The 22,739-nt window shown below is 41.9% G+C and overlaps 1 protein-coding gene across 1 annotated transcript; it reads left to right on the top strand.

Moving 5' to 3' along the window:
* Positions 1-6,294: 6,294 nt before the first annotated feature.
* Positions 6,295-11,414, top strand: LOC141981349 (myelin P2 protein). The gene is made up of 4 exons (XM_074943031.1): positions 6,295-6,485; positions 9,384-9,556; positions 9,826-9,927; positions 11,221-11,414. The coding sequence occupies exons 1-4, from the start codon at positions 6,413-6,415 to the stop codon at positions 11,269-11,271; spliced, it is 399 nt and encodes a 132-aa protein (XP_074799132.1). The 5' UTR covers positions 6,295-6,412; the 3' UTR covers positions 11,272-11,414.
* Positions 11,415-22,739: the final 11,325 nt, after the last annotated feature.

The raw sequence follows: 22,739 nt of genomic DNA on the forward strand, positions 1-22,739 counted from the left end.
TGAGCTGCTGTTTCTGCATAGGGGCACAAGGATGGATGGTAGCAATGTCGACACTGAGTAGCTTAAGAATGGCTTTTTGTCTGTATAATTAATGCATTGTCCTTTCATTCTTAACATTACTGGTACTGCACTATAACTGCTGTATTCTGACTAAGGGCTTGCACGATGCATTAGTCCGTGCTAGAGGGTGTAAATTCTAGTGTACAATAATGTGTGATGCACTAACTGGCCTGTGTGGACCCTTCTGGTGTGCACTAACCGTTCCCTAGTGCACATTAACTTAGTACTGTTTGAAATGGGACTACTCTAGGGGACATTTTGTGCACCTTCAGGGTCCACATGGGCCAGTATATGCTAGTTCACGCTCAAATTCACACTCCTCTAGTGCGGACTAATACTCCATGTAGACAAGCCTTAATTCTCTCTCCTTGCATGTCTTAAGGGCTGATCCTACGAGTTTCTGAGCACATTCAACTCCCAATGACAGCAACAAGTAGTTACCTTGTAAAAGTGCCGCCCTTTGGGTGGGAACACTAAATGGAAAAACTGAATTCCAATTGACTGACTGTAGTAGGATCCTTCTATAATTCACATGGGGAAGCCTTGTGAAACAACAGAAGAATCTGACTTACCCAAGAGGCTAGGACACTTTTGCTAAGGGGGCTGCCTTTGTTTATACTTTGAAACATATGTGATAAATTAATCTGTGCTTTGGAAAACAGGTCATATGGACAACATCTGCTGAGATTAATGTTAATCTTCATTTTGTGGATTTACTCTCATGTTGGCGCTTTTATACTTGTTTTAAAAAAAATGTTCTGCTTTTGGTACCTTTCATTCCCCTGTATTTCAGATATTGCTCAACCACGGCAGCACCAGAATCAGGACTGTGCCATAGAACAGGGCAGAAAATGGTTTTCCTGTCCTGCATGAAGTTTAGTGATTTCAAAAAAAATTCCCACTTCACAGTGGGATAAAACTGAGACCTTTTTGAAAATTTTCACAGATATCAGAGGTGCAACCCTACGCTCCCGGTCACTCTGCTTTCTTCTTAAGAAAACTGAAAAGACTGACACTCTTTCTCCCATAATGAATATTTAATTATTTATACAAAGTAGAACAGCTTCAACAGGAGAGCTCTACTCAGAATAGCTAATAGCCTTAGTGGTTAGGGCACTCACCTGGGCTGCAAAAGACCTGGCTTAAAATCCCTGTCCCAAATCAGGTAGTGCAGGGACCAGAACCTGGTTCTTCCATGTCTCCTGTGTCCCCAGTGAGCACCACAACTGCTGGACTATTGGCTAGAATGTGGGGAGGGTGTTTCTCTGGCTTTCACAGAAATTCCATCCTGGACCAGAGTCACTTTCTGACAAAAAGTTTGCCAAAACTGGTCATAGGGTTGCCACCCATCTGGGTTTTACCCAGACTGACTAGTTTTTGGCTTCTGTGTCAGGGTGCCATTGAGAGTTGCCAGGTGTCTGGTCAAAAAGGGAACTTGGCAGTGTCCAGTCAGATGTACTGATCGAACGCCAAAAGCCAAGCTCCCGCAGGGCAGCGGGAGGCACCTGGTCATTAACCCACACCAGCCCCTGCTCAGCCAGGGCCAACCCCTACCTGCAGACAGGCTCCTTATCAGGCTGAAGCAGCTCCTGTCCCAGCCCCAGAGCAGAGGGAACCCAGCTGGGGTTGTGGGAGGGAGGCGGAAATGATCCAGAGAGTAACGGGGGAGGTGGGAGAAGAGTGAGCAATGAGGGCGCAGCCTTGAGGGCGAAGAGGCAGAGGGGCAAGGCCTTGGGTGAAAGCGGCAGAGCAGGGGCGAGGCCTTGGGGGGAAGAGGTGGGACGGGTGTGGGGCTTCAGGGGTCCGCTTACCAATGATTAGAAAGGTGGCAACCCCAACTGGTCCTCTCATGGGAAAAGTTTCAGATTTAACTAATCAGCATTTTGCAACAAAAAACTATTTTATCAAAAAATTCCCAACCAGCTCTACTGGCAGTAATGGAAGCTTAACTAGACTAGCTTACTTTTGTCAATATTATGAGATACCTGATGGAATAAAAGTAGATTCTTTACATACACAGTTGTATTTAATAATGTAAGGCCCAATCCTCCCCCTACCCTCATGGTATGTCCCAGAGACCACAACAGGTTACCTACCATTCTTCACATCATTTCCCCACTCAAATAGGATCCCCTTTTCATTGCTTCTGGGTACCACATTTGGCATCTCAATATTGGATAGAAGCCCCAAACTCAAGCTTGAGCTGATATAAATACTGTTTCTTCTTTCCATCATGACAACCTGAGATGCAACCCCACCATCTATATTCCCAATATTCTGCATATCCTTACAGTGTAAGCCTGAGAACCCAATGTACGTAATATAGTCCAGAAGCATGAGCACATTATAATCATGCAAAAAAGACCATATGATCAGAATTCAGATACTTCAGAAAGAAGACTTTCATTTCTTCCAAGGAGCAGGTAGTATAGTTCCCTCCCCACTAAGGAGCATTTGGGAAGGTAAGGGGCAAAATATGAGTGATGTTGATGCTGTTACTCCTTTGGCCCCAAGCTGCTGGTCAAAGTTCAGGGCCCTATAGGTTGTTTCCAGTAGAAAGAGAAATTGATAGAGCCAGGTATTTTCTTTGATGCAATCTTGTTTATTTACAAAGATTATACATAATGTCCTGTTTCCTGCACTCAGTAGGACTCAAATAGCAGTAGATAGTTACTTTGTGCACTATTTCAAACCTGCCTTTCCAGACAGCATTCTGTGCCCCAAAAGCTTTTTGTCAGGACCTCATTATCATCACTTCTGCTATGTCTGTCTACCTAGCTTGTGCCTTCTCTCTCTCTCTCTGTGTTCACGCCACCCTCACCCCCAAACACACGTACACCAATGAAATCCCTAGTCCCAGCATTTGAAAACCCTTGGGCCACATCATTTATTTTCTACTCAAGCTTTTCCATGTGCTTTTGTTTGGTACTACTGAGATTGTTTCAACCATTTCTTTACACTTATCCTGAAAGAAAAGCAGTGGATACGCCCAACCCATAACAACAAGGTTTAATCCAACTCACAACAATACATTCACTTTAGCGTTCCAGAATTTTTGGTATTTCTTTGAACTATAGAGATCTACACTGCTGCCTTTCAAACATGTTTGTTAACTGCAACACTGTAGTTATAAAATGAATGGTCCTTTTTAGAAGCTGAACTTTATATGTCTGCAAATACAAGGACATTGATGGGTTCTATGTTATGCAACTTAGATAATGGAACTCTAAAACAGGGGTTCTCAAATCACCACTTAATGGTCTCATCTCATCTCATGGTCATATCCCTGTCATTCATTATATCATGAACCACCTCTCTTCTCCACCTGTCCACTAGTCATGGGGGAGGGAAAAACAGCAGATGTGTGTGGGGGGGGTTGGTCTTAATAGTGTGATGAAAAAAGCATTTCACAGTTTGTGATGAGAACTCTAAGTGGAAGGGTAAAAGACAGAGCAGAATAAAGAAATACATGTTTAAAAGATCAAATAGACATGTCATTTTGAAGGTGACTCATGAGAGAAAGGTGGTTCAGTAGTTTAATTACCAAGTGTTCTGTCTCTAGCTCTTCTCTGTCTAAAAGACTCGTGGACTTTAAGGCCAGAGGGGACTATCATGGTAATCTAATCTGACCTCCTTCACATTGCAGGCCACAGAACCTCACCCACCTACTTACGTAATAAATCCATACTCTCTGGTTGAGTTACTGAAGTCCCCAAATCTTGATTTATAAGCTTCAAGTTACAGACAATCCACCATTTACTTTAGTTCACACCAGCAAGTGATCCATGCCCCACACTGAGAGGAAGGCAAAAAAAACACAGGGTCTCCACCAATCTTACCTGGGGAAAGATTGCTTCCCAACCAGAAATATGGTGATAAGTTAGACCTTGTGCATGTGCGTGAAACCCACCAGCCAGACAGCTGGGAAAGAATTCTCAATGGTAACTCAGAGCCCTCCCCATCTAGTGTCCTATCTCTGCCCAGTGGAGATATTTGCTATTAGCAGTCACAGATGGGCCATATGCCATTGTAGGCAATCTCATCATACCTTCCCCTCCATAAACTTATCAAACTCAGCCTTAAAACCAGTTAGGTATTTTTGTCTCCACTAGTCCCCTGAAGGCTGTTCCAGAACTTCACTCCTCTGATGGTTAAAAACCTTCATCTAATTTCAAGCCTAAACTTATTGATGGCTAGTTTATATCCACTTGTTCTTGTGCCAACATTTTCCTTAACTTAAATAATTTCTTTCCCTCGCTGGTGTTTACAGACAGCAATCATATCTCCTTTGTTAGGGTAAACAAGTCAAGCTCCTTAAGTCTCCTCTTGTAAGGTAGATTCTCCATTCCTCTTATCATACAAGTAGCCCTTCTCTGTACCTATTCTAGTTTGAATTCATCTTTCTTAAACATGGGAGACTAGAATTGCACATGGTATGCCACATGAGGTCTAACCAGTGCCTTGCATAATGGTAATAACACTTCCTTATCTCTGCTGGAAATATCTCACTTGATGCACCCTAGGATTGCACTAGCCTTTTTCATGGCTGCATCACATTGGCGGCTCATAGTCTTCCTGTAATCAACCAATACACCCTGGTGTTTCTCCGCCTCTGTCATTTCCAACTTATACGATCCCCTCTTATAGCAAAAATTTTTGTTGTTAGTGCCTAAATGCATGACTTTGCACTATTAAATTTCATCCCATTTCTATTATTCCAGTTTTCAAGGTCATGGGTGATATTCCAGTTCTCCTCCGTACTGGCAATACCTCCCAACTTTGTGTCATCCACACATTTTATTAGCACACTCCCACCTTTTGTGCCAAGCTCATTAATAAAAATGTTAAATAAGACTGGTCCCAAGACCAATCCTTGAGAAACAACACTAGTAACCTCCCTGCAGCTTGACAGTTCACTTTTCAGCATGACACACTGTATTCTCCCCTTTAACCAGTTCCTTACCCAATTTTTGATTCTAGTATTAATCCTATTTTCCATGTGGAACTGTATAAAATGCTTTACTGAAATCCAGATAGATTAGATTTACTGCATTTCCTTTATTTAGAAAATCAGTTATCTTTTCAAAGAAAGAAATCAGGTTGGTCTGGCACAATATATCTTTTGGAAAACCATGTTGTATTTTATCCCAATTACCCCTATGTCCTTACTACCCTCACTTTTAAAATCTATTTTAACACCTTGCATACAATTGAGGTCAAACTAATGGGCCCATAGTTTCCCAGATCACCTTTTTTTCTCCTTTCTTAAATATAGGTACTATATTTGCAATTTTCCAGTCAGAGAGTATGACCCCTGAGTTTAAGAGTCATTAAAAATCCTTGCTATTGGGCTAGCAATGTCACATGCCTGTTCCTTTATGTTCTACTGAATGGAGATTATTCAGGTCCCCCGATTTGGTCCTATTCATTTGAGTTTGGCTTCGACCTCAGAGATGGTAATTTCTACTTCCATATACCTGTTCCCATTAGCTGCCCTGCCACTGCTCCCAATGCCTCATTACCCTCATTAAAAACTGAGGCAAAGTATTTGTTTACATGTTGGGCCGTACCTAGATTATCTTTAATCTTTACCCCATCCTCAGTGTTATCACTTTTCCCCTATGCTTTCTGACCTGCAAGAGGTAGCTTTCCTTGCTGATCCATCCCATCTTCCATTCCTTGCAGGCTTTCTATTTTCTCTTAATAACCCTATTTGAGATGCTTGTCATCCAGCTTGGTCTGCAACCCTTCCCTATGAATTTTTTCCCCTGGCTTGGGATGCAGGTTTCAGCTAGCTTCTGCAACTTTGACAAAGTAATTCCAAGCCTCCCCCACATTCAGATCCTTGTGAGATGACCCACTGTGTGGCTTTAGCTTAATTCACTGGCACCAGGGTGACAATAGCAGTGATGATGGTGGCAGAGGAAGATGTGGTGGTGTTGGGAGGAAGGCAGCATTAATGTTCACAGTAGGGTGGTGCCGTGCTTGGCATCATGATTTGTCTCAGACACTACAGCAGCATCACTGAAATGTTCTCCTGGCACTGCAACAGTAACCTCATGTGCTGGCCCCCATGCCCTCCTGATTATTCTGCTTTATGCAGTGGAGGAAGCAGTGGCAGGCACAACACTGAGTCTTGGTACTAACACAAGTGGCTTTGGACAAGGTGTGCATTGTCTTGCCCCTGACGTTGTTTCTCCTGGTTGGTCAGTCTTGAGAATTACAAGTTCAGGGCATCTTTATAAAAAGCTATTGAGGCATGCATAGCTCACACAGTCCTTTTGCCACCCACTAAGAGCTGCTGCTGTCATTGCCTTTCTCCTGAGGAACACTGCCTCACAAAGCCAATATAATGTGCAACCGGTTTGTGGGAACCTGGAAACTTGTCTCCAGTGAAAAATTTGATGATTATATGAAAGAATTGGGTGAGAAATGCTATTTTTATAATCTTTGTTTGGAAATGTCTCTTCTTCTTCTATTTGCTCCTGGAAAATGTCTTCTTCCCGGGCCTGGGGACTCTTCACTCTGGTTATATCTGTGGTGTAGTTCTTTATTTTTTTTCCCGCTCTCTCTTCAATTTCAGCATCTTAAAATGAAAAGGAGAAATCTCTGGTTTGTTATAATAAATTTACTAACTACCTGATCTGCATCTCTTATTCCCATTTAATGAGAAATGGGGGAAAAAACATATTTTTTGTCCCTCTTGCATACACTATTAAACTTAGAACATACAATTACTTACTGTATTCCATCAACTTGTGATGGTGCTGCTGTCTCCTGACACTGAGCTTCCTGGGGTCTAAATCCATGAATGAATTCATCTGTTACTGAGCAATTCTGGGAATGAAACAAATTAGGCATTCTTTTTTTAGTTTAATACTGGCTTCATCATTTTATAATGATTGCACTAGCGGTCACTCTCAACATTACTGTTGTTATTGCTGAGACCTTAATTCCCTTTACTTTAAAGGTTAAAGAGAGTAGCAGAATAATTCCAATTGACTAACTACAAGCAATTTTGGGTATAAATTCTGCTAGGGAGGTTTTTGGGAAGATACCAGGTCTTAAGAAAATTATTTCAGCATTGAATATTTGCAGTGACTAATGTTGTACTTTACAAATACTTTGATCTCACTATACCTAGTACCTTTCATTGAATTTAGCACATCATAGAATTTACAAAGATGGTAACTATTATTATCCACATTTTGCATTTAAGAAACCAAGATGCAGCAAGTCAGAGGCAGAATGAGGAATAAAAATCTCAGACTATTGCTCTAACTAGTTGACCCTGATGTGGGCTGTGTGGTATAGTGAACCTTGTAAAAGGAGCCTTGTAGATGGCAGTTGTATTTGTAGCTTTTTGCTCCCATTTACTTTTATATTTGAATTTTTCTCTATTTGACATGTTTACTTTTCACTGATGTTTAGTTTCAGAGTAGCAGCCATGTTAGTCTGTATTCGCAAAAAGAAAAGGAGTACTTGTGGCACCTTAGAGACTAACAAATTTATTTGAGCATAAGCTTTCGTGAGCTACAGCTCACTTCATTGGATGTATTCAGTGGAAAATACAGTGGGAAGATTTATATACATAGAGACCATGAAACAATGGGTGTTATCATACACACTGTAACGAGAGTGATCACTTAAGGTGAGCTATTACCAGCAGGAGAGCGGGGGGAGAAGGGGGAACTTTTTGTAGTGATAATCAAGGTGGGCCATTTCCAGCAGTTGACAAGAACATCTGAGGAACAGTGTGGGGGGGGGGGAAGCTCACCTTAAGTGATCACTCTCGTTACAGTGTGTATGGTAACACCCATTGTTTCATGTTCTCTATGTATATAAATCTCCCCACTGTATTTTCCACTGAATGCATCCGATGAAGTGAGCTGTAGCTCACAAAAGCTAATGCTCAAATAAATTTGTTAGTCTCTAAGGTGCCACAAGTCCTCCTTTTCTTTTTACTGATGTTTAGATATTCCAGAGACACTTAAGTTTTGTAACTACGCTTCCATAACAGAGAATACTAACTAAGAGTACCCCAATTAGTCTCTTGTATATTTTATGTTGTGAAGTACAAACAGAAATGTGCTAGATTCTAGATACTTTGATTCTCTACTACAGCTGGTTGAAAAAATTGAATTTTGAAATGTTTTGACTAGTAAAAGACAAGGGGAAAATGTTTCAAAAATATTTCTGTGAAAAATGTTTGCCACCAGCTCTGTTCTCTACATAGGTGCAGTGCAGATTAATAGCTGCCTGTGTTCCTGCCTACCTGAAAATACATAATTCTTGTGTAGTCAGTATATCCTGGTTTCTAACTAGACATACAGTATAATTCCAGTTATCTGAATTCCTTTTATCTGAAAATCCTAGTTTTCAGAATCCACAATGTGTCCCCAAGTAGCCCTATGTGAATTAGTCACCTGCTAATAACTTCTAAATTAGCCTCTGAGAGCCTCTTAGGGCAGGTCTACACTACATCTGGGATCGACACTTTGAGATCGATCCACCAGCAGTTGTTTTAGTGGGTCTACTGAAGACCCACCAAATCGACAGCAGATCACGCTCCAGTCAATCCCTGTACTCTACCCCCAACAAGAAGAGTAAGGTAAGTCGACGGGAGAGTTTCTCCTGTCAACCCCCCGCGGTGTATACCCTGCGGTAACTCAACCTAAGGTACGTCGACTCCAGCTACGTGAATAACGTGAAATACGTGAGTTGCGTAGCATAGGTTGACTTCCGGCGGTAGTGTAGACATAGCTTTAGTGCTAATCAATGACTTTGTATTTTTGCAGTGGTTTTGAGAGGTTACCTGCAGTTACTGAGACCAAATCCAGTTTCAGCAGCAACAGCAGCTTGGAAAGACAAATTAAATTATGTTTAATTTGAATTAATCAGTATTAAGTTATGTACACAATGATTCTAATACCACTCAGTAAAGTTGTTCAAGTTGTTTTTTTTTATAAAGTACAAATTATTAAGCAAACATCAGCATTACACTCTTCATTCCCCATATTTCTCTATCAGTGTAACTGCAGCTCAAAATAGCACTTCCGTTTATCTCAATGCCCGGCTATCCAAAACTTTCAGAAGTCCCCCAGCCCATTCAGATAAACAGAAGTGTACTGTACATACACTGGACTGGGGAATGCCTCAGCCTGTGAAATGCAGTTTTATATGTCGCCTCTGAATCTGAGGAATTAGTGTCACATTCCAAACTGTGGTATCTGTTTAAAAGGAAATTGCTCTGATGCTCTGTAAAGTGATAAAGAATTTCTTCCTTCATAGAGTATAATGGTATTTTTATGTCTGATTTGCAGGAGTGGGCTTAGCCACCAGGAAACTAGGTGGTCTGGCCAGGCCCAATGTGATTATCAGAATGAAAGGGGATGTGATAACCATCAGAACTGAAAGCACCTTCAAAAACACAGAGATTTCCTTCAAATTGGGCCAAGTGTTTGATGAAACCACAGCAGATGACAGGAAAACCAAGGTGAGGGTAATGATTTCTTCAGAGGGTTTCTGATCTGCTGGATGACAAATGGGAGGATTTTTTTATCCTTAAAAGCATAAATCTGCAAACCATCAGTGAAAAGGACCATAAGAGGAGCAAATGTTGTGCATAAAACCAATGTTGCTGAGTGCGCTGTGTGCTGAGAATGTGGAATTTGCTCAATGTTAAGTGAGTAATGTTAAGTCTCTTTAATATGTAAGGCTCTGGGGAAATAGTCACATTTTGACTCATTCTTTGGGTCTTTACAGAGTGTCGTAACCTTAGAAAAAGGGTCGCTGGTTCAAGTGCAGAAGTGGAATGGCAAAGAGACCACAATAAGGAGAAAATTGGTGGATGGGAAAATGGTGGTGGTAAGTGACTAGACCATCCCTAACCGTTAATCACTGAATGCTGCAACGATGTAGGCCACAGTTTAATAGTTTAAATCTAATTATACTGTCAATTTTCACCTTCTTTTTGCTTTCACTTATGACAGAAATAATGAGAGAGTGGGGCAAGAAATGACTTTAGGAAGCAAGTGGGAATGAAGTAAACATTATATTCCACTCACACCTAAAAAACCCTCTATATTAAGGTGAAGTTACAGATAAGACTGATTCATAGATTTGTAGATGTTAGAGCTCGAGGGGACCATTGTGAACATCTATTCTGACCTCCCGCATAACACAAGCCAGAGGATTCCCGGAATTAATTCTTGTTCAAGTCCAACAGCTATGACAGAACTAGAGCAGATCTTTCAGAAAAACATCCAGTCTTGATTTAAAAATTTGCCAGTATGAAGAATCCACCACAACCTTTGATAAGTTGTTCCAGTAGTTAATTGCCCCTGCGCTGGTAAAAATGTGTGCTTTATTCCTACTCTAAATGTATCTAGTTTCAACTTTCAGCCATTGGATCTTGTTATACCTTTGTCTGTAGACTGAAGAGCCCGCTATTATCGAATTTCTGTTCCCCATGTAGGTACTTATAGACTCTGATCAAAGCACCCTTAACCTTTTCTTTGATAAAGTAAATAGACTGAGCTCCTTGAGTCTCACTAGAAGGCATGTTTTCCAATCCTTTAATAAGAGGGGCATGAGGGAACAGCAAGGGGTAGAAAGTGCTATATACAGCCATCCCCTCCCACAGTCTTAGGAAGCTCCTTTGGTTTATTTGCAACTTATGAATTTTAGGTGGTTCATCAGTCTTCTTGCAACGAAAAGTTCATTTTTCCATTGACAGTCCATGTTTGTAATCTAGTTACACTTTGAACTCACTACAAGGAAGCGGGGACTTCTTTTTAAAATTAAAGCAGTCATGTGATCTTCTATATTAAGTTACAAGAGCTGATATTGCTGTCATTGCAATAATACTCATGAAGGCAACGTGTTCTTGGAAGAAATTTGAAATCTGTGACTAGCTACCATGTCATGTCTAATTTTATGAAGTATGGTTTTCTTTAAGCACTCTTTTGAAAGTTTATGCTGTTGAAGTATAATCCTTTCCCACTTGGAGGATAAAAAATAATTTTGCTGTTTGGGGATCTATATAAATTAATGAAATAATATATAGGAAATATTTCTATTGACTTCCTTGGTCTTTGGATTAGATGCTTATGCACTGTCATTCAGAAGTTTCAATTAACCCTTCTTTTTTTGTCTTAGGAATGTGATATGAAAGGTGTTGTCTGCACTCGAATCTATGAGAGAGTGTGAGGAAATCCCATCTCTACACGGGACTAGAAGTGGCTCTGGAAACCCAGTTCAATGAGCAAAGCTCTATCTATTATGCACCTTTTTTTTTTCTTATTTCCTTTATCAGGAAAACAACTAAATTATCAAATGATATTTCAAAGCCGTAGTGTAACTAATCTAAAGTATCGTGGTGTTTAAATAAAAGCTTCCCGACATGTGAAATGTAGCTTTTGTCTGTCTTGTAGAATTGTTTTGATTTCCTTTATTGGGAATTGCACGCCTTTCCTTAGACTCATAGACTCATAGATATTAAGGTCAGAAGGGACCATTATGATCATCTAGTCTGACCTCCTGCACAATGCAGGCCACAGAATCTCACCCTCCCACTTCTGCAATAAACCTCTCACCTATGTCTGAGCTATTGAAGTCCTCAAATCATGGTTTAAAGACTTCAAGGTGCAGAGAATCCTCCAGCAGGTGACCTGTGCCCCATGCTACAGAAGAAGGCAAAAACCCCCCAGGGCTTTTTCCAATCTGCCCTGGAGGAAAATTCCTTCCCGACCCCAAATATGGCGATCAGCTGAACCCTGAGCATGTGGGCAAGATTCACCAGCCAGATACCCAGGAAAGAATTCTCTGTAGTAACTCAGATCCCACCCCATCTAACATCCCATCACAAGCCATTGGGCCTATTTACCATGAATAGATAAAGATCAATTAACTGCCAAAATCATGTTATCCCATCATAGCATCTCCTCCATAAACTTATGGAGTTTAATCTTGAAGCCAGATAGGGTCTTTTGCCCCCACTGCTTAGGGATGATGTACTGCATAGAAGATATGAATCTACTTTCCTTGATGTATGGATGAACAAGACTGTTTCTGTTTGAAATGTTACAGTACAGACTGCAAGGCACTATCTTTCTTTGGAGGTGTTAAGACACTTTTACTGAAAGCATCCTATCTAGAATAATCCTTATTTCATGGCTTTGATATTACAGTTTCTCAAATGGTTTTACTATTGAACAGTACACATAAGGATATCATCCTTACCCTACAAAACTCATTAGGCTCTCCATACAATGTATAGTGGTTGTGCTTGCAGAAGAAATTGCAGTACATCAGTATTACCACATTATTACTTCACTCTGAAATTCTAATCTGATCGCACAAGTTTATACCTTTAAATGTGATGTTTTTGCCATCTTGGCTCTTATTCCCAAAAACACTTCCTGGAGAAAAAACAGCATGTGTCTCATTCAGTATTTCTATCTGGGAAGGAATAGATTCTCTAATGCCAAATGGTTCTTTCACTGTGAAATGAAATGTGAAGTGCTGTCTTGAATCCATTCTTGAAATCCCAGATCGACAAGCACTCGACCTTTGAAGGTGCTGAGCATTCGGGCTCAGATCCAACAAAGCACTTAAGCCTGTGCTTAACATTAGGCACAAGTGATCCCTGTGAATTCAATGAAATTACTCACATACTTAAAGTTAAGCATGTGTTTAAATGCACATTGTGCTCTGCACCTTGAAGGATCGAGCGCCACAAGAGAATACTTTCAGACTTTAACTGCACATATATTTTGAAGATCATTTGAACATCAACTCTTCCTTTTCACTTACCTGACTTGACTTAGAGTTAAGCATATTGTGCTTCACTTCCAAGAACTAGCTTAAATGAAAGCAGATCAGGAAGGTAGCATCAAAACCTATTCTTGCACATAGCGCTCACATTGACTAGAATGTGAGATGCACAAAGAAAATGCAATATCCTGAATTGGGTGGTCACATTCTACCATCAGTTTACACCCTATGAAGTTTCATTGGAGGTTTATACCAGGATAACCAGGGGTAGAATATGTCACCAGGGCCCAGATTTTTAAAGTTATTTAGGCATTGCTGTACTCAGCGCTGCAATGCCTTTCTAAAGGGATTTAGGTACTTAGCAGTCTAAATCCCATTAGCAGTCATGCTTGTAATTTACGTAACAAAACTAGACTACACCTGTAAATATATTTAATTGAGCTGCCTATTTGGCTTGTCAATACTTATTTCCTTTAGTTCTTCCACTTTGTGATGCCAAGTCATTCAAACTGAGTACATCCAGCAGTATCTATTGACTCGTTAATCAGACTGACCCCTGTGCCATGACCCAGCTACGTGGGAAGTTAACATTGGATTACATGCCTTTTCCTGCTTGGCTAGAACTGATGTGATAGAAATAAGTGTTTACTTTGGCTTGATATGCAGCATAGCAGTGGCGTGAATCTTATGCTGGCCAGCTGTGTGACCTTGACTATATCATTTCAAGTCTTGGTCTTGATTTCCCCATCTGAAAAGTGAGGATAATTATATTTTCCTCCTTTGTAAAACGCAGCGAGGTATATGGGCGAATGCTCTCTAAGAGTTATGTATAATTATAAGGCTCCTATCCTGATTCCCTTAGACAAGTCAATGGGAATTTTGCCTTTGTCTTCAATGTGAACAAGTTCCAGCCTTAACATTTGTGAAAGTGAAGTATGAACACTTATGACCTGAAGCAGATATAGAGGTAGACTCATCCTTGCAATAGAGCAGGGTCCAATGCAGGGGCAGAAGGGAGGCAGCTTGTGCTCAGCATAAGGCCTGTGTTCATGGAGAGCACTAAACATTTCCATGTAGCCTCCTTCTTAATACACCATGCTTTCTGTACACATTGGGAGTCTTCAGTCTGCCGTGTGGCATTAGGAAACACTCAATATATAAGAGACAACTGCTGATTTTAATACACAGGGGAACACAGTTATAAACATTTAATACCAAGACTTTCCACATTTCTAAGAGGACAATGTGTTAAAGCAATCACAGTATGTGGGACCATAGATCGACATTGCTAATATCAATACCATTTAAGTGGTCAGTACTCTGAGACTGTTGTGGGGAAAAACGTTAAGTGAGGCTTGTTTTAATGGTTCAGCCAGTTTTAGGGGCAGGGGAAACATACAGACTACAGCCAATTTCTGGAGTTGACTGTAAAGATATGAACCGCAGTTAAAAAAGAAGTGTGGCTGTCATATACATGCACACTGAGGATATGTCTACACTGGAGCTGGAAGGTGCAGTCTCTAGCTTGTGTAGACATACCTGCACTAGCTCTGATCAAGCTAGTGTGCTAACAGTAGCAATGTAGCCATGCAGCATAAGCAGAGGGAAGGGCTGGCCACCCTACTACATGCCTACAGTCTCAGATGGGTTTGTACTCGGAGTGGCTAGCATGTCCTGCCACTTGCACCACCAAGGCTGCACTTCTGTTTTCAGTGCACTAGCTCAATCAGAGCTAGCAAGGCTATGTCTACCTGAGCTGGAAATTACATCTTTAATAGATTCAAAGGCCAGAAGGAACCATTGTGATCATCTAATCTTACCTCCTGTTTGACACAGGCTATAGAATTTCCCCAGAATAATTTCTAGAGAATATCTTTTAGAAAAAATACCCAATCTTGATTTAAAAATTGCCAGTTATGGAGAATCCACCATGAACCCTGGTAAACTGTTCTAATGGTTAATTACCCTCACTGTTAAAAATTTACTCCTGATTTCCAGTCTGAATTTGTCAAGCTTCAGTTTCCAGCCATTGGATCATGTTATATCTTTCTCTGCCATGCTGAAGAGCCCATTATGAAATATATGTTCCCCATGTAGATACTTATGGACAGTAACCAAGTCACCCTTTAACCATCTTTTTGTTAAGATGAATAAATTGAGTTCCTTGAGTCTATCACTATAAGGCATGTTTTCTAATCCTTTAATCATTCTTGTGGCTCTTCTTGGAACCCTCTCCAATTTATCAACATCCTTCTTGAATTGTGGGCACCAGAACTGGATGCAGTATTCCAGCAGCAGTTGCACCAGTGCCAAATATAGAATAAAAATAACCTCTCTTCTCTTACTTGAGATTCCCCTGTTTATGCATCCAAGAATTGCATTAGCTATTTTGGCCACAGCATCACATTGGGAGTTCATCTTCAGCTGATTATCCAATACAATCACAAAATCTTTTTCAGAGTCACTGCTTCCCAGGACAGAGTCCCCTATACTTTAAGTATGGCCTACTTTCAGTATGAGCCCCATATCAGCCTCGCCATTATCTTGCCTGGGATTGATGACAGACTGACCGGCTTATAATTACCCAGGTAATCCCATATACCCTTTTAAAATATTGGCTCAACATTTGCTTTCTTCCAGTCTTCTAGACTTCCCCAGTGTTCCAAGACTTTTTGAAAAATTAGCATTAATAGTCCAGCTAGCTTCTCAGCCAGCTCTTTTAAAACTCTTGGATGTAAGTCATCTGGACCTTCTGATTTAAAAATGTCAGACTTTAGTAGATGCTATTTAACATCTTCCCAAAATACTAGTGGAACAGAAATACTGTTTTCAATTATATGACTACTTCATCTTTTTTCCCGAGATACAGAATAGAAATATTGATTGAACACTTCTGCCTTTTCTGCATTACTACTGATAATTTTAGCAGTTCCATTTAGTAATGTCTTCCAGCTCCAGTGTAGATAAACTCTTAGATATATACATATTTAGATTAGGAAGTTTCATTTCCCCATTCTTTGTACATCTATACATATTTTTTAAAAATATATTGTCTCATCATACTCACTTTCTATTGGGGGCAAACAACACTGACTGAATTCTGCTCTCCCTTTCACTAATATAAAATCACTGGTTTAACTAGGTGAGATGACAGTGATTTGTCAATAGATATTGCTGAGGTTGCCTTGTTAAGGGAGTAGACTGGGGCTTGGGAGATCTGGGTTCAAGACTTGTGGCTACCTGTGTGATTTTGAGCAAGTCACTTAATCTCTCTGAGCCTCAGTTCTCATCTGTAAGAGTGCAGATTACAGCGCTTGTGTTGTCAGTTTAGGTTATAAAGCTTTCAAAGTAGGCACCATCTATCATTATGTGCAGAATATAATACAATGGGATTCTGATCTCAGTTTGGGCTTCTCTAGGTACTAATGAAATACAAGAAGTAAATAGTAATAATGCTATAAATATATAAAATTACAGAGGATCCTAAACTATTAAAGTTAAATCCTGACCTGGCTCTAGATTCAAACTTTTCCAAAGTTCCAGGTGGTTTCAGTTAAGCCCCATCTCTAATCTTGCCGAATTACACTAGATCGATGATCATTTTACTAAAAAGAAAAGGAGTACTAGCAGCACCTTAGAGACTAACCAATTTATTTGAGCATAAGCTTTCGTGAGCTACAGCTCACTTCATCGGATGCATACTGTGGAATGCATTAAATTGGTTAGTCTCTAAGGTGCCACAAGTACTCCTTTTCTTTTTGCGAATACAGACTAACACGGCTGTTACTCTGAAACCGATCATTTTACTGTTTGGAACATGATGAAAGGAAAGCAGCCAAGCTGCAGAGTTTCTGTTTAACTGTCTTCTACAGTTAATGACAGCAATCGAAATGCATGCCTCTTAATACTAATCTATTCACTTAACACTTCACCTAGTCCTTAAATAAGCAAGACCAGTTCTTGTGAACAGTTCAAAGCTAGTCACCAGACACATTGACATTGTGCGGACCGTACAGATCAGAAATGAAAATTTTCTGGGCTCTTTCCTCATGCATCTCTCTCCCAGAAGATGACTCAAATGTTCCATTACATTCTAAATAAAGACAAGATGCAACAAATGAGAGTAATAAAAAACAAGACAGAAGTAGGAAAGGAGGACAAAGGTATCAATATCATGTGGTTATATAGGCTATTAGTGGGCCCAATTCAAAGGCCACTGGGAGACTTTCTATGGACTTCAGTGGATGTACCATCAGGCCTAGTGTGCACAGCCTGATGGTCCTGAATCATCTAAACTTTTTAAAGTTATAGTCTTCAAGATTCCCTATCAAATCATAAATTCCAGTGCTCCCTGGACATTTGCCGTCCACTCAGAAACCCTTATCTTGTGTTCACTGTCTGCAATTAATTCTTTATGCGTTTATTTGTCTTGCCTTGTTTTACCCCTTTCACTGGTATCTGGCTAACCCCTCACACCCTGCCCCTTCTGCCTAGTGGTTTTTGGGTTTAATTTTCCCCAGCAATTTAGGGCCAGGGTAATTGCTGCTTTAGGTTTTTAGCTCCTGAAAAATGTTACTACTTGTTATGAACTCAGTATTTGGCATGTTCACTCTACACAAGGGTCATTTTTAAACTGTCCTGGGAGCTGGGATTTTTCCAGAACCGGAAAAGTGCAACTTAGCTGATAGTGAAGAAAGCAGAGACAGCTGGAGTAGGTGCTACATTCAGTCAGTGCCGTGAAGAAGCATTTTATAACACTAACCTCCTTAAAGTACTGCAGGGAGAATCAGGAGAAACTTGAGGCTTTCTGAAACCTCACGAAACTTTATAGAAACATATTTTTCCACAGAAAATTAGTTTTTCTCCACTTCTATGCTTCTTAAATGGAACAGGTGCTGTTGGGACATACACCATGATAGTCTCAACAAACTACATCGATACGTTTTGGTCTACACTTCGACCTGTGCTTACATCCAGACAAGCAAGTTTATTTGCTCTTTCCCCATCCTATGGGGCACACAGTCAGGAACTTGGTTCATTCACAAACACCCTTAACTCATTCTCAGTACTTGTATATACACACTAGTCTATTATGCAGCACTAATGGCCGGATCCAGTGCCCACGGAAGTCAGTGGAAAGGCTCCCTCTGATTTCAATGGCTTTATGTCCCTTACCATGCCAACCTACTTATCCTGTCTGTAACACTCGTACTTTTTCAGGGCTCTGCCGGACACTCGGTTGCCCTCAAGGAATACCTGTGGCACTAGGGGCAGGCACAGCACTGCCATCATTGCCCTTCTCTGTCCTTCCTGTCATCTCCTGGCATAGGATTGTGCCAGGGTTGAGAAAGGCAAATGAGTGGGCATGGCCACGGCATGTGGTGTTCCAGTTATTCTTGGCATGTAGATGACCCATAGGAGGCAGTATCGGGGCCACTGCAGCCAGAACATAAATTAGAGCTGTCCTGAGGATGCTCTCACTCATGCCAGGGGATGGGAAGGTCCCATGTAAAGACAGAATGCAAAAGTAGTTTAAAGCTGCCTCCGTGTCCCTCCCGCCACCTCTCACACACATCTTTTTCCTGTACAAAGAATTGAGACCACTGATTTTAATGTGTGGATGTGACACAGCAGGGCCTCTCCCCATCTTAACAAGCACTCACTGCCGTTCCCAATGTCCTTTAAGTAGATTTATTTGTCCAAACATAAACACATCACACAGTTCCTCAGCTCGCCCTTTGTCCTAGGATTTCACAGCCTCCCATCCCAGGGGAATCTGGTAATCCTGCTTCTTGCAGCTTTCAAATCCCAGCCAGCTCCATTCTCACAGTCAGTTCTCATTCAGGCAGCATTGTTCCACCTCTGGAACACCAGACCCAGGGTTACCGCCCTCAGCACCTAGCCCCTTGTTTCAGGGACCCATCACTGGAGTTAGTTCCATTCCCTGTGGATCCTCTCCCCAGCCATAGCCTGCCCCCATCGTTCTTCTTCTTCCTCTACTTCTTCATCCTGTATTTAATGGCATTGCAGACTCACACTGGGAGTCTATGACCGCCAGGTGCTGGATTTCATGATCTATAGTTACAATCTCTTCCTTGTCAAGTATTTTTTAAAGAAATTGTAATATTGCTTGCTTAATGGTGCCCCATTTTCTTGATGTTCTTACAAGGTATTTTAGTGTAAACTTTGTCACTTCTGGATGTCTGAGTTTGTCATACAAAACCCCCCTACAAATGTTATGCTCTTTAAACTCCCAGAGGATGTGATAAACTATTTTTTACCTTGTTTGTCTCACACTGTCCATCTTTGCATTTGTTAATTAAGGTCAAGTTACTGTTTAAGCCACAGTGTCTGGTAAGTACTCGAAGTAAAGATACCTCACTCTTTCTCTCAGGCTCTTGCAGTATGTCAGCATTTTCAGTTCTAGGGCATAGATCATTAAATCTTTTCCCCTTGTTTCTTTTGTCCAGTCTTCCTGCCACTCCTCTCTTAGTTCATTTTTTAATTAGCTTTTTAAATTCCTATTTACTTAGAGCAGTGATCATTAACCGGTAGATCGCGATCGACTGGTCGATCCTGGAGCCACTAACAGTCGATCACAATCTCAGGCCGCTAAAAGTCCGGCAGCGCAGTGGGGCTAAGGCAGGCTTCCTGCCTTCCCTGGGCCCGCACTGCTCCCGAAAGCGGCCAGCACGCCCCTGTGGCCCTTGCAAGGGGTCTCCGTGCGCTGCTCCTGCCTGCAAGCACCACCCCGCAGCTCCCATTGGCCGGGAACAGGGAACTGCAGCCAATGGGAGCTGCGGGGGTAGTGCCTACAGGGAGTGGCAGCACACAGAGCCACGTGCTGCCCCATGGGCCACAGGGGCATGCTGGCCACTTCCAGGAGTGGCCTGGGGCCAGGACCAGGGCAGGCAGGGAGCCTGCCTTAGCCCTCCATGCCACCACCAGGGAGCCACCCGAGGTAAGTGCTGCCTGGCTGAAGCCCACACCACTCCCACACCCCAACCTCCAGCCCTGAGCCCCCTCCTGGAGCCAGCACCCCGCACCCCCTCCCGCACCCCAAACCCCTGTCCCAGCCTGCTGAAAGTAAGTGAGGGTAGGGAAGAGCGAGAGACGGGAAGTGGTGGGGGATGGAGTGAGCAGGGCAGAGCCTCAGGGAAGTGACGGGGCCTCAGGGAAGGGACGGGGTAGATCCTGGGTTGCACTTAAATTAAAAAAGTGATCTGGTACGTAAAAAGATTGGAGACCACTGACTTAGAGGAATCTCTATGTCAAGTTTTTCATCTTTTACAGTATTTTTTGCTACTTTGTCAGCTGTTTCACTTCCTGCTATCCCAACATGTGCTGGGATCCATGCTGTTTCAATGTTTGAACTCCCATCTGTGCCAATTCTGTTGTTAGTAATAATATTTCATTAATTATATCAATACTGCTATCTGAATTCCCATTTTTGTTAGCCAGTAGTCCTGGCAGTGAATCTGTCAGGCAGGTTGCACATCTAATATCAAGTATAATACCAACATTATCTCTGCTAGTTCTGCTCTCATAATGGGTACAAAATCTGATAGTCTAATGGATTTCTTTGTTTCAAGTGTTGGGACACAGAATGCTGTTTTTTCATCCTTATACCATCCATAAATATTTGGCAATATTACCCAATTTATCACAGATATATCAATTTGCTAAATTTAATACTTTAGCTCTCCTTTTCCCCTTTTACTTTCATTAGATACTTCCAGATTTTTAACAGGGAGTGATTTTCCACCCATATGCCTGTTCCTATGGCTATATATGCTAATTTTCTTTTAGGCCTTTCTTTTCTTTTAGTTCCTTTGTCCATACTTTAATCCTATTAACATGATGCATTTTGGGTTTTTTCCCCATGTTGTCCAGTATTCTTCATATATTTGTTTAGTGTTTCTATTTTTCCTGTTTCCTCTGACATTTGCTCAAATGGTTAAGTCCAATAACTTCATTCTTAATGCTCCAGACATTTCACCAGCAGCTCTTTGCATTACAAAGATGTCATGATGAAAACGCCACGTGCAGTGCATAATCCCTGGTCTTGGATTGAGTCTTGTTTCCTTAGGTTCATTTCTGATGCTGAACTAAATGATTAGTTCTGTTCAGATTTATTAATGCTCTCTAAAGCTTTACCCTTTCTTTCTTGTCTGTGCCACAAGTTGTTTTGGAAATACTTTTAAATAGATTGATTTTACCTTTACATTTTCAGTGTGATCCTTCAAATGTTAGCTTGCTTCAAATGCCACACCCAGGAATTTGTAGCTTTTAACTATGCCTATTTGCCGTCCATATAGAGACAGCTGACAATTTTTTAAGTTTTCCTTTTAGTGACTATCATTCCTTTAGTTCTGAGAATTGAAATTTAAAGCCCGACATGTTTCCCGATACTGCACTTTTCCTAAGTGCTCCATTAATTTGCTTCTCAGCTATTTCCTGATTTCTGTTTTTAGCCAACATGGCACAGTCATCTGCAAACAAGAAAATACCTATTCCTGCACTTACCCTTTTCAGAAGATCATTTATTGTTATGTTAAATAAGATAGGGTGGGTGACCCTCGTCTGTGAAGTGCCTTTTGTGATTGTATATATGCTAGAATAGGCTTTCTCTGCCCTGCATAGTTCTTTCGCTTACAAAATCCTTTACCCACCAATATAGTCTTGGGTTTACGCCCAGGGATGATATTTTATGCAATAAGCACTTTCTCCATAATGTGTCATGTGCTTTTTCAATATGTAGCAAAGCTACTGTCATATATTCTTTATTTACTCTTACTTTATGATCAGCTGTACTCCTTCCACTCCTTCAACCAACTGTGATCACTGTCGATAAGTCCATCTCTCTGTAGGTATGTTAATAATCTTTCCGTCATCATTCTTTCCATGGACAGTGCATATAAGAAGCCAGAGGAGGCTAAGTCTCCCCAAAAAAGGCCAGCCATGCAGAGAGGAAATGCCGCAGATGCGGCGCAAGCCACTCCTCTGAAGGCACACTGCCCCACCACCGCCTATGGGGCGCTGGAAGCTAAGCTCCATAGAAAGGGGGGCACAGACTCCAGGACCATGGCCCCACCTGCGCTCTGCCCCACCCCCACTCATCTCTTCCCCCAAAACTCCCCACCTCTCCACCCCACCCCCACTCCATCGCTCAGCTAAGGCAGGAAAAAGTGATGGGGCCATGGCTCCACGCCCCCCCTGAGCTTCCTGTTCAGAGAAAGGGGTGGAGAGGAGCCAGCAGCGGGTGGGAGGGGGCTCCAGTAAAGAGGCAGAGAGGATTAAGTGGTGGATGGGGCGACCTCAGTGGAGGAGATGGAGAGGAGCGAGAGGCGGGTGGTCAGGACCTCGGTGAGGTGGTGCAGGCGAGCAAGCGGTGGGCAGGGGGACCTTGAGGGAAGAGGCAGAGAGGAGCGAGCAATGGGTTGAGGGAACCTGGGGGGAAAAAGGGGAGAGGAGTGAGCGGTGGGCAGGGCCTCGGGGGAGGGGGCAGAAAGAGGCGGAGTGAGGGCGGGGCCTCATGAGGAAAAGGCTGAGTGGGGGCAGGGCCACGGTCCAGGTGCCTGTGCGCCCCCCCCACACACACACACACTTCGAAGGAGCTTCCCGCACTCACGTGTGACCCTCCCCAAACGGAAAATTCACGCCCCCCCTATGATTATTTCCATGCCTATACCCATGGAAGGGCAATTGGACTGTATGCATCAGGTCTTGTTCACAGCTTCCCTGGTTGCCACACTGCAACTACAATCCATTCCTTTGGTAGCTTATCTATTTCCCATATGCTGTTGTATAGTTTTAGTAATATTTTCAGACTCCCTTCGTCCAGGTTTTTTAGCATTTTGTTAATATGCCGCCCTTGCCTGGTGCAGAGTTTTTGCTTTTAG

The sequence above is a fragment of the Natator depressus genome, chromosome 2 (genome assembly GCF_965152275.1).
Source record: "Natator depressus isolate rNatDep1 chromosome 2, rNatDep2.hap1, whole genome shotgun sequence".
NCBI lineage: Eukaryota > Metazoa > Chordata > Testudines > Cheloniidae > Natator > Natator depressus.

Coding starts and splice junctions, on each gene's coding strand:
- LOC141981349 (XM_074943031.1), top strand. CDS start 6,413: ATGTGCAACCGGTTTGTGGGAACCTGGAAACTTGTCTCCAGTGAAAAA. Junction 6,486..9,383: donor TGATTATATGAAAGAATTGG/GTGAGAAATGCT, acceptor TCTGATTTGCAG/GAGTGGGCTTAGCCACCAGG. Junction 9,928..11,220: donor TGGATGGGAAAATGGTGGTG/GTAAGTGACTAG, acceptor TTTTTGTCTTAG/GAATGTGATATGAAAGGTGT.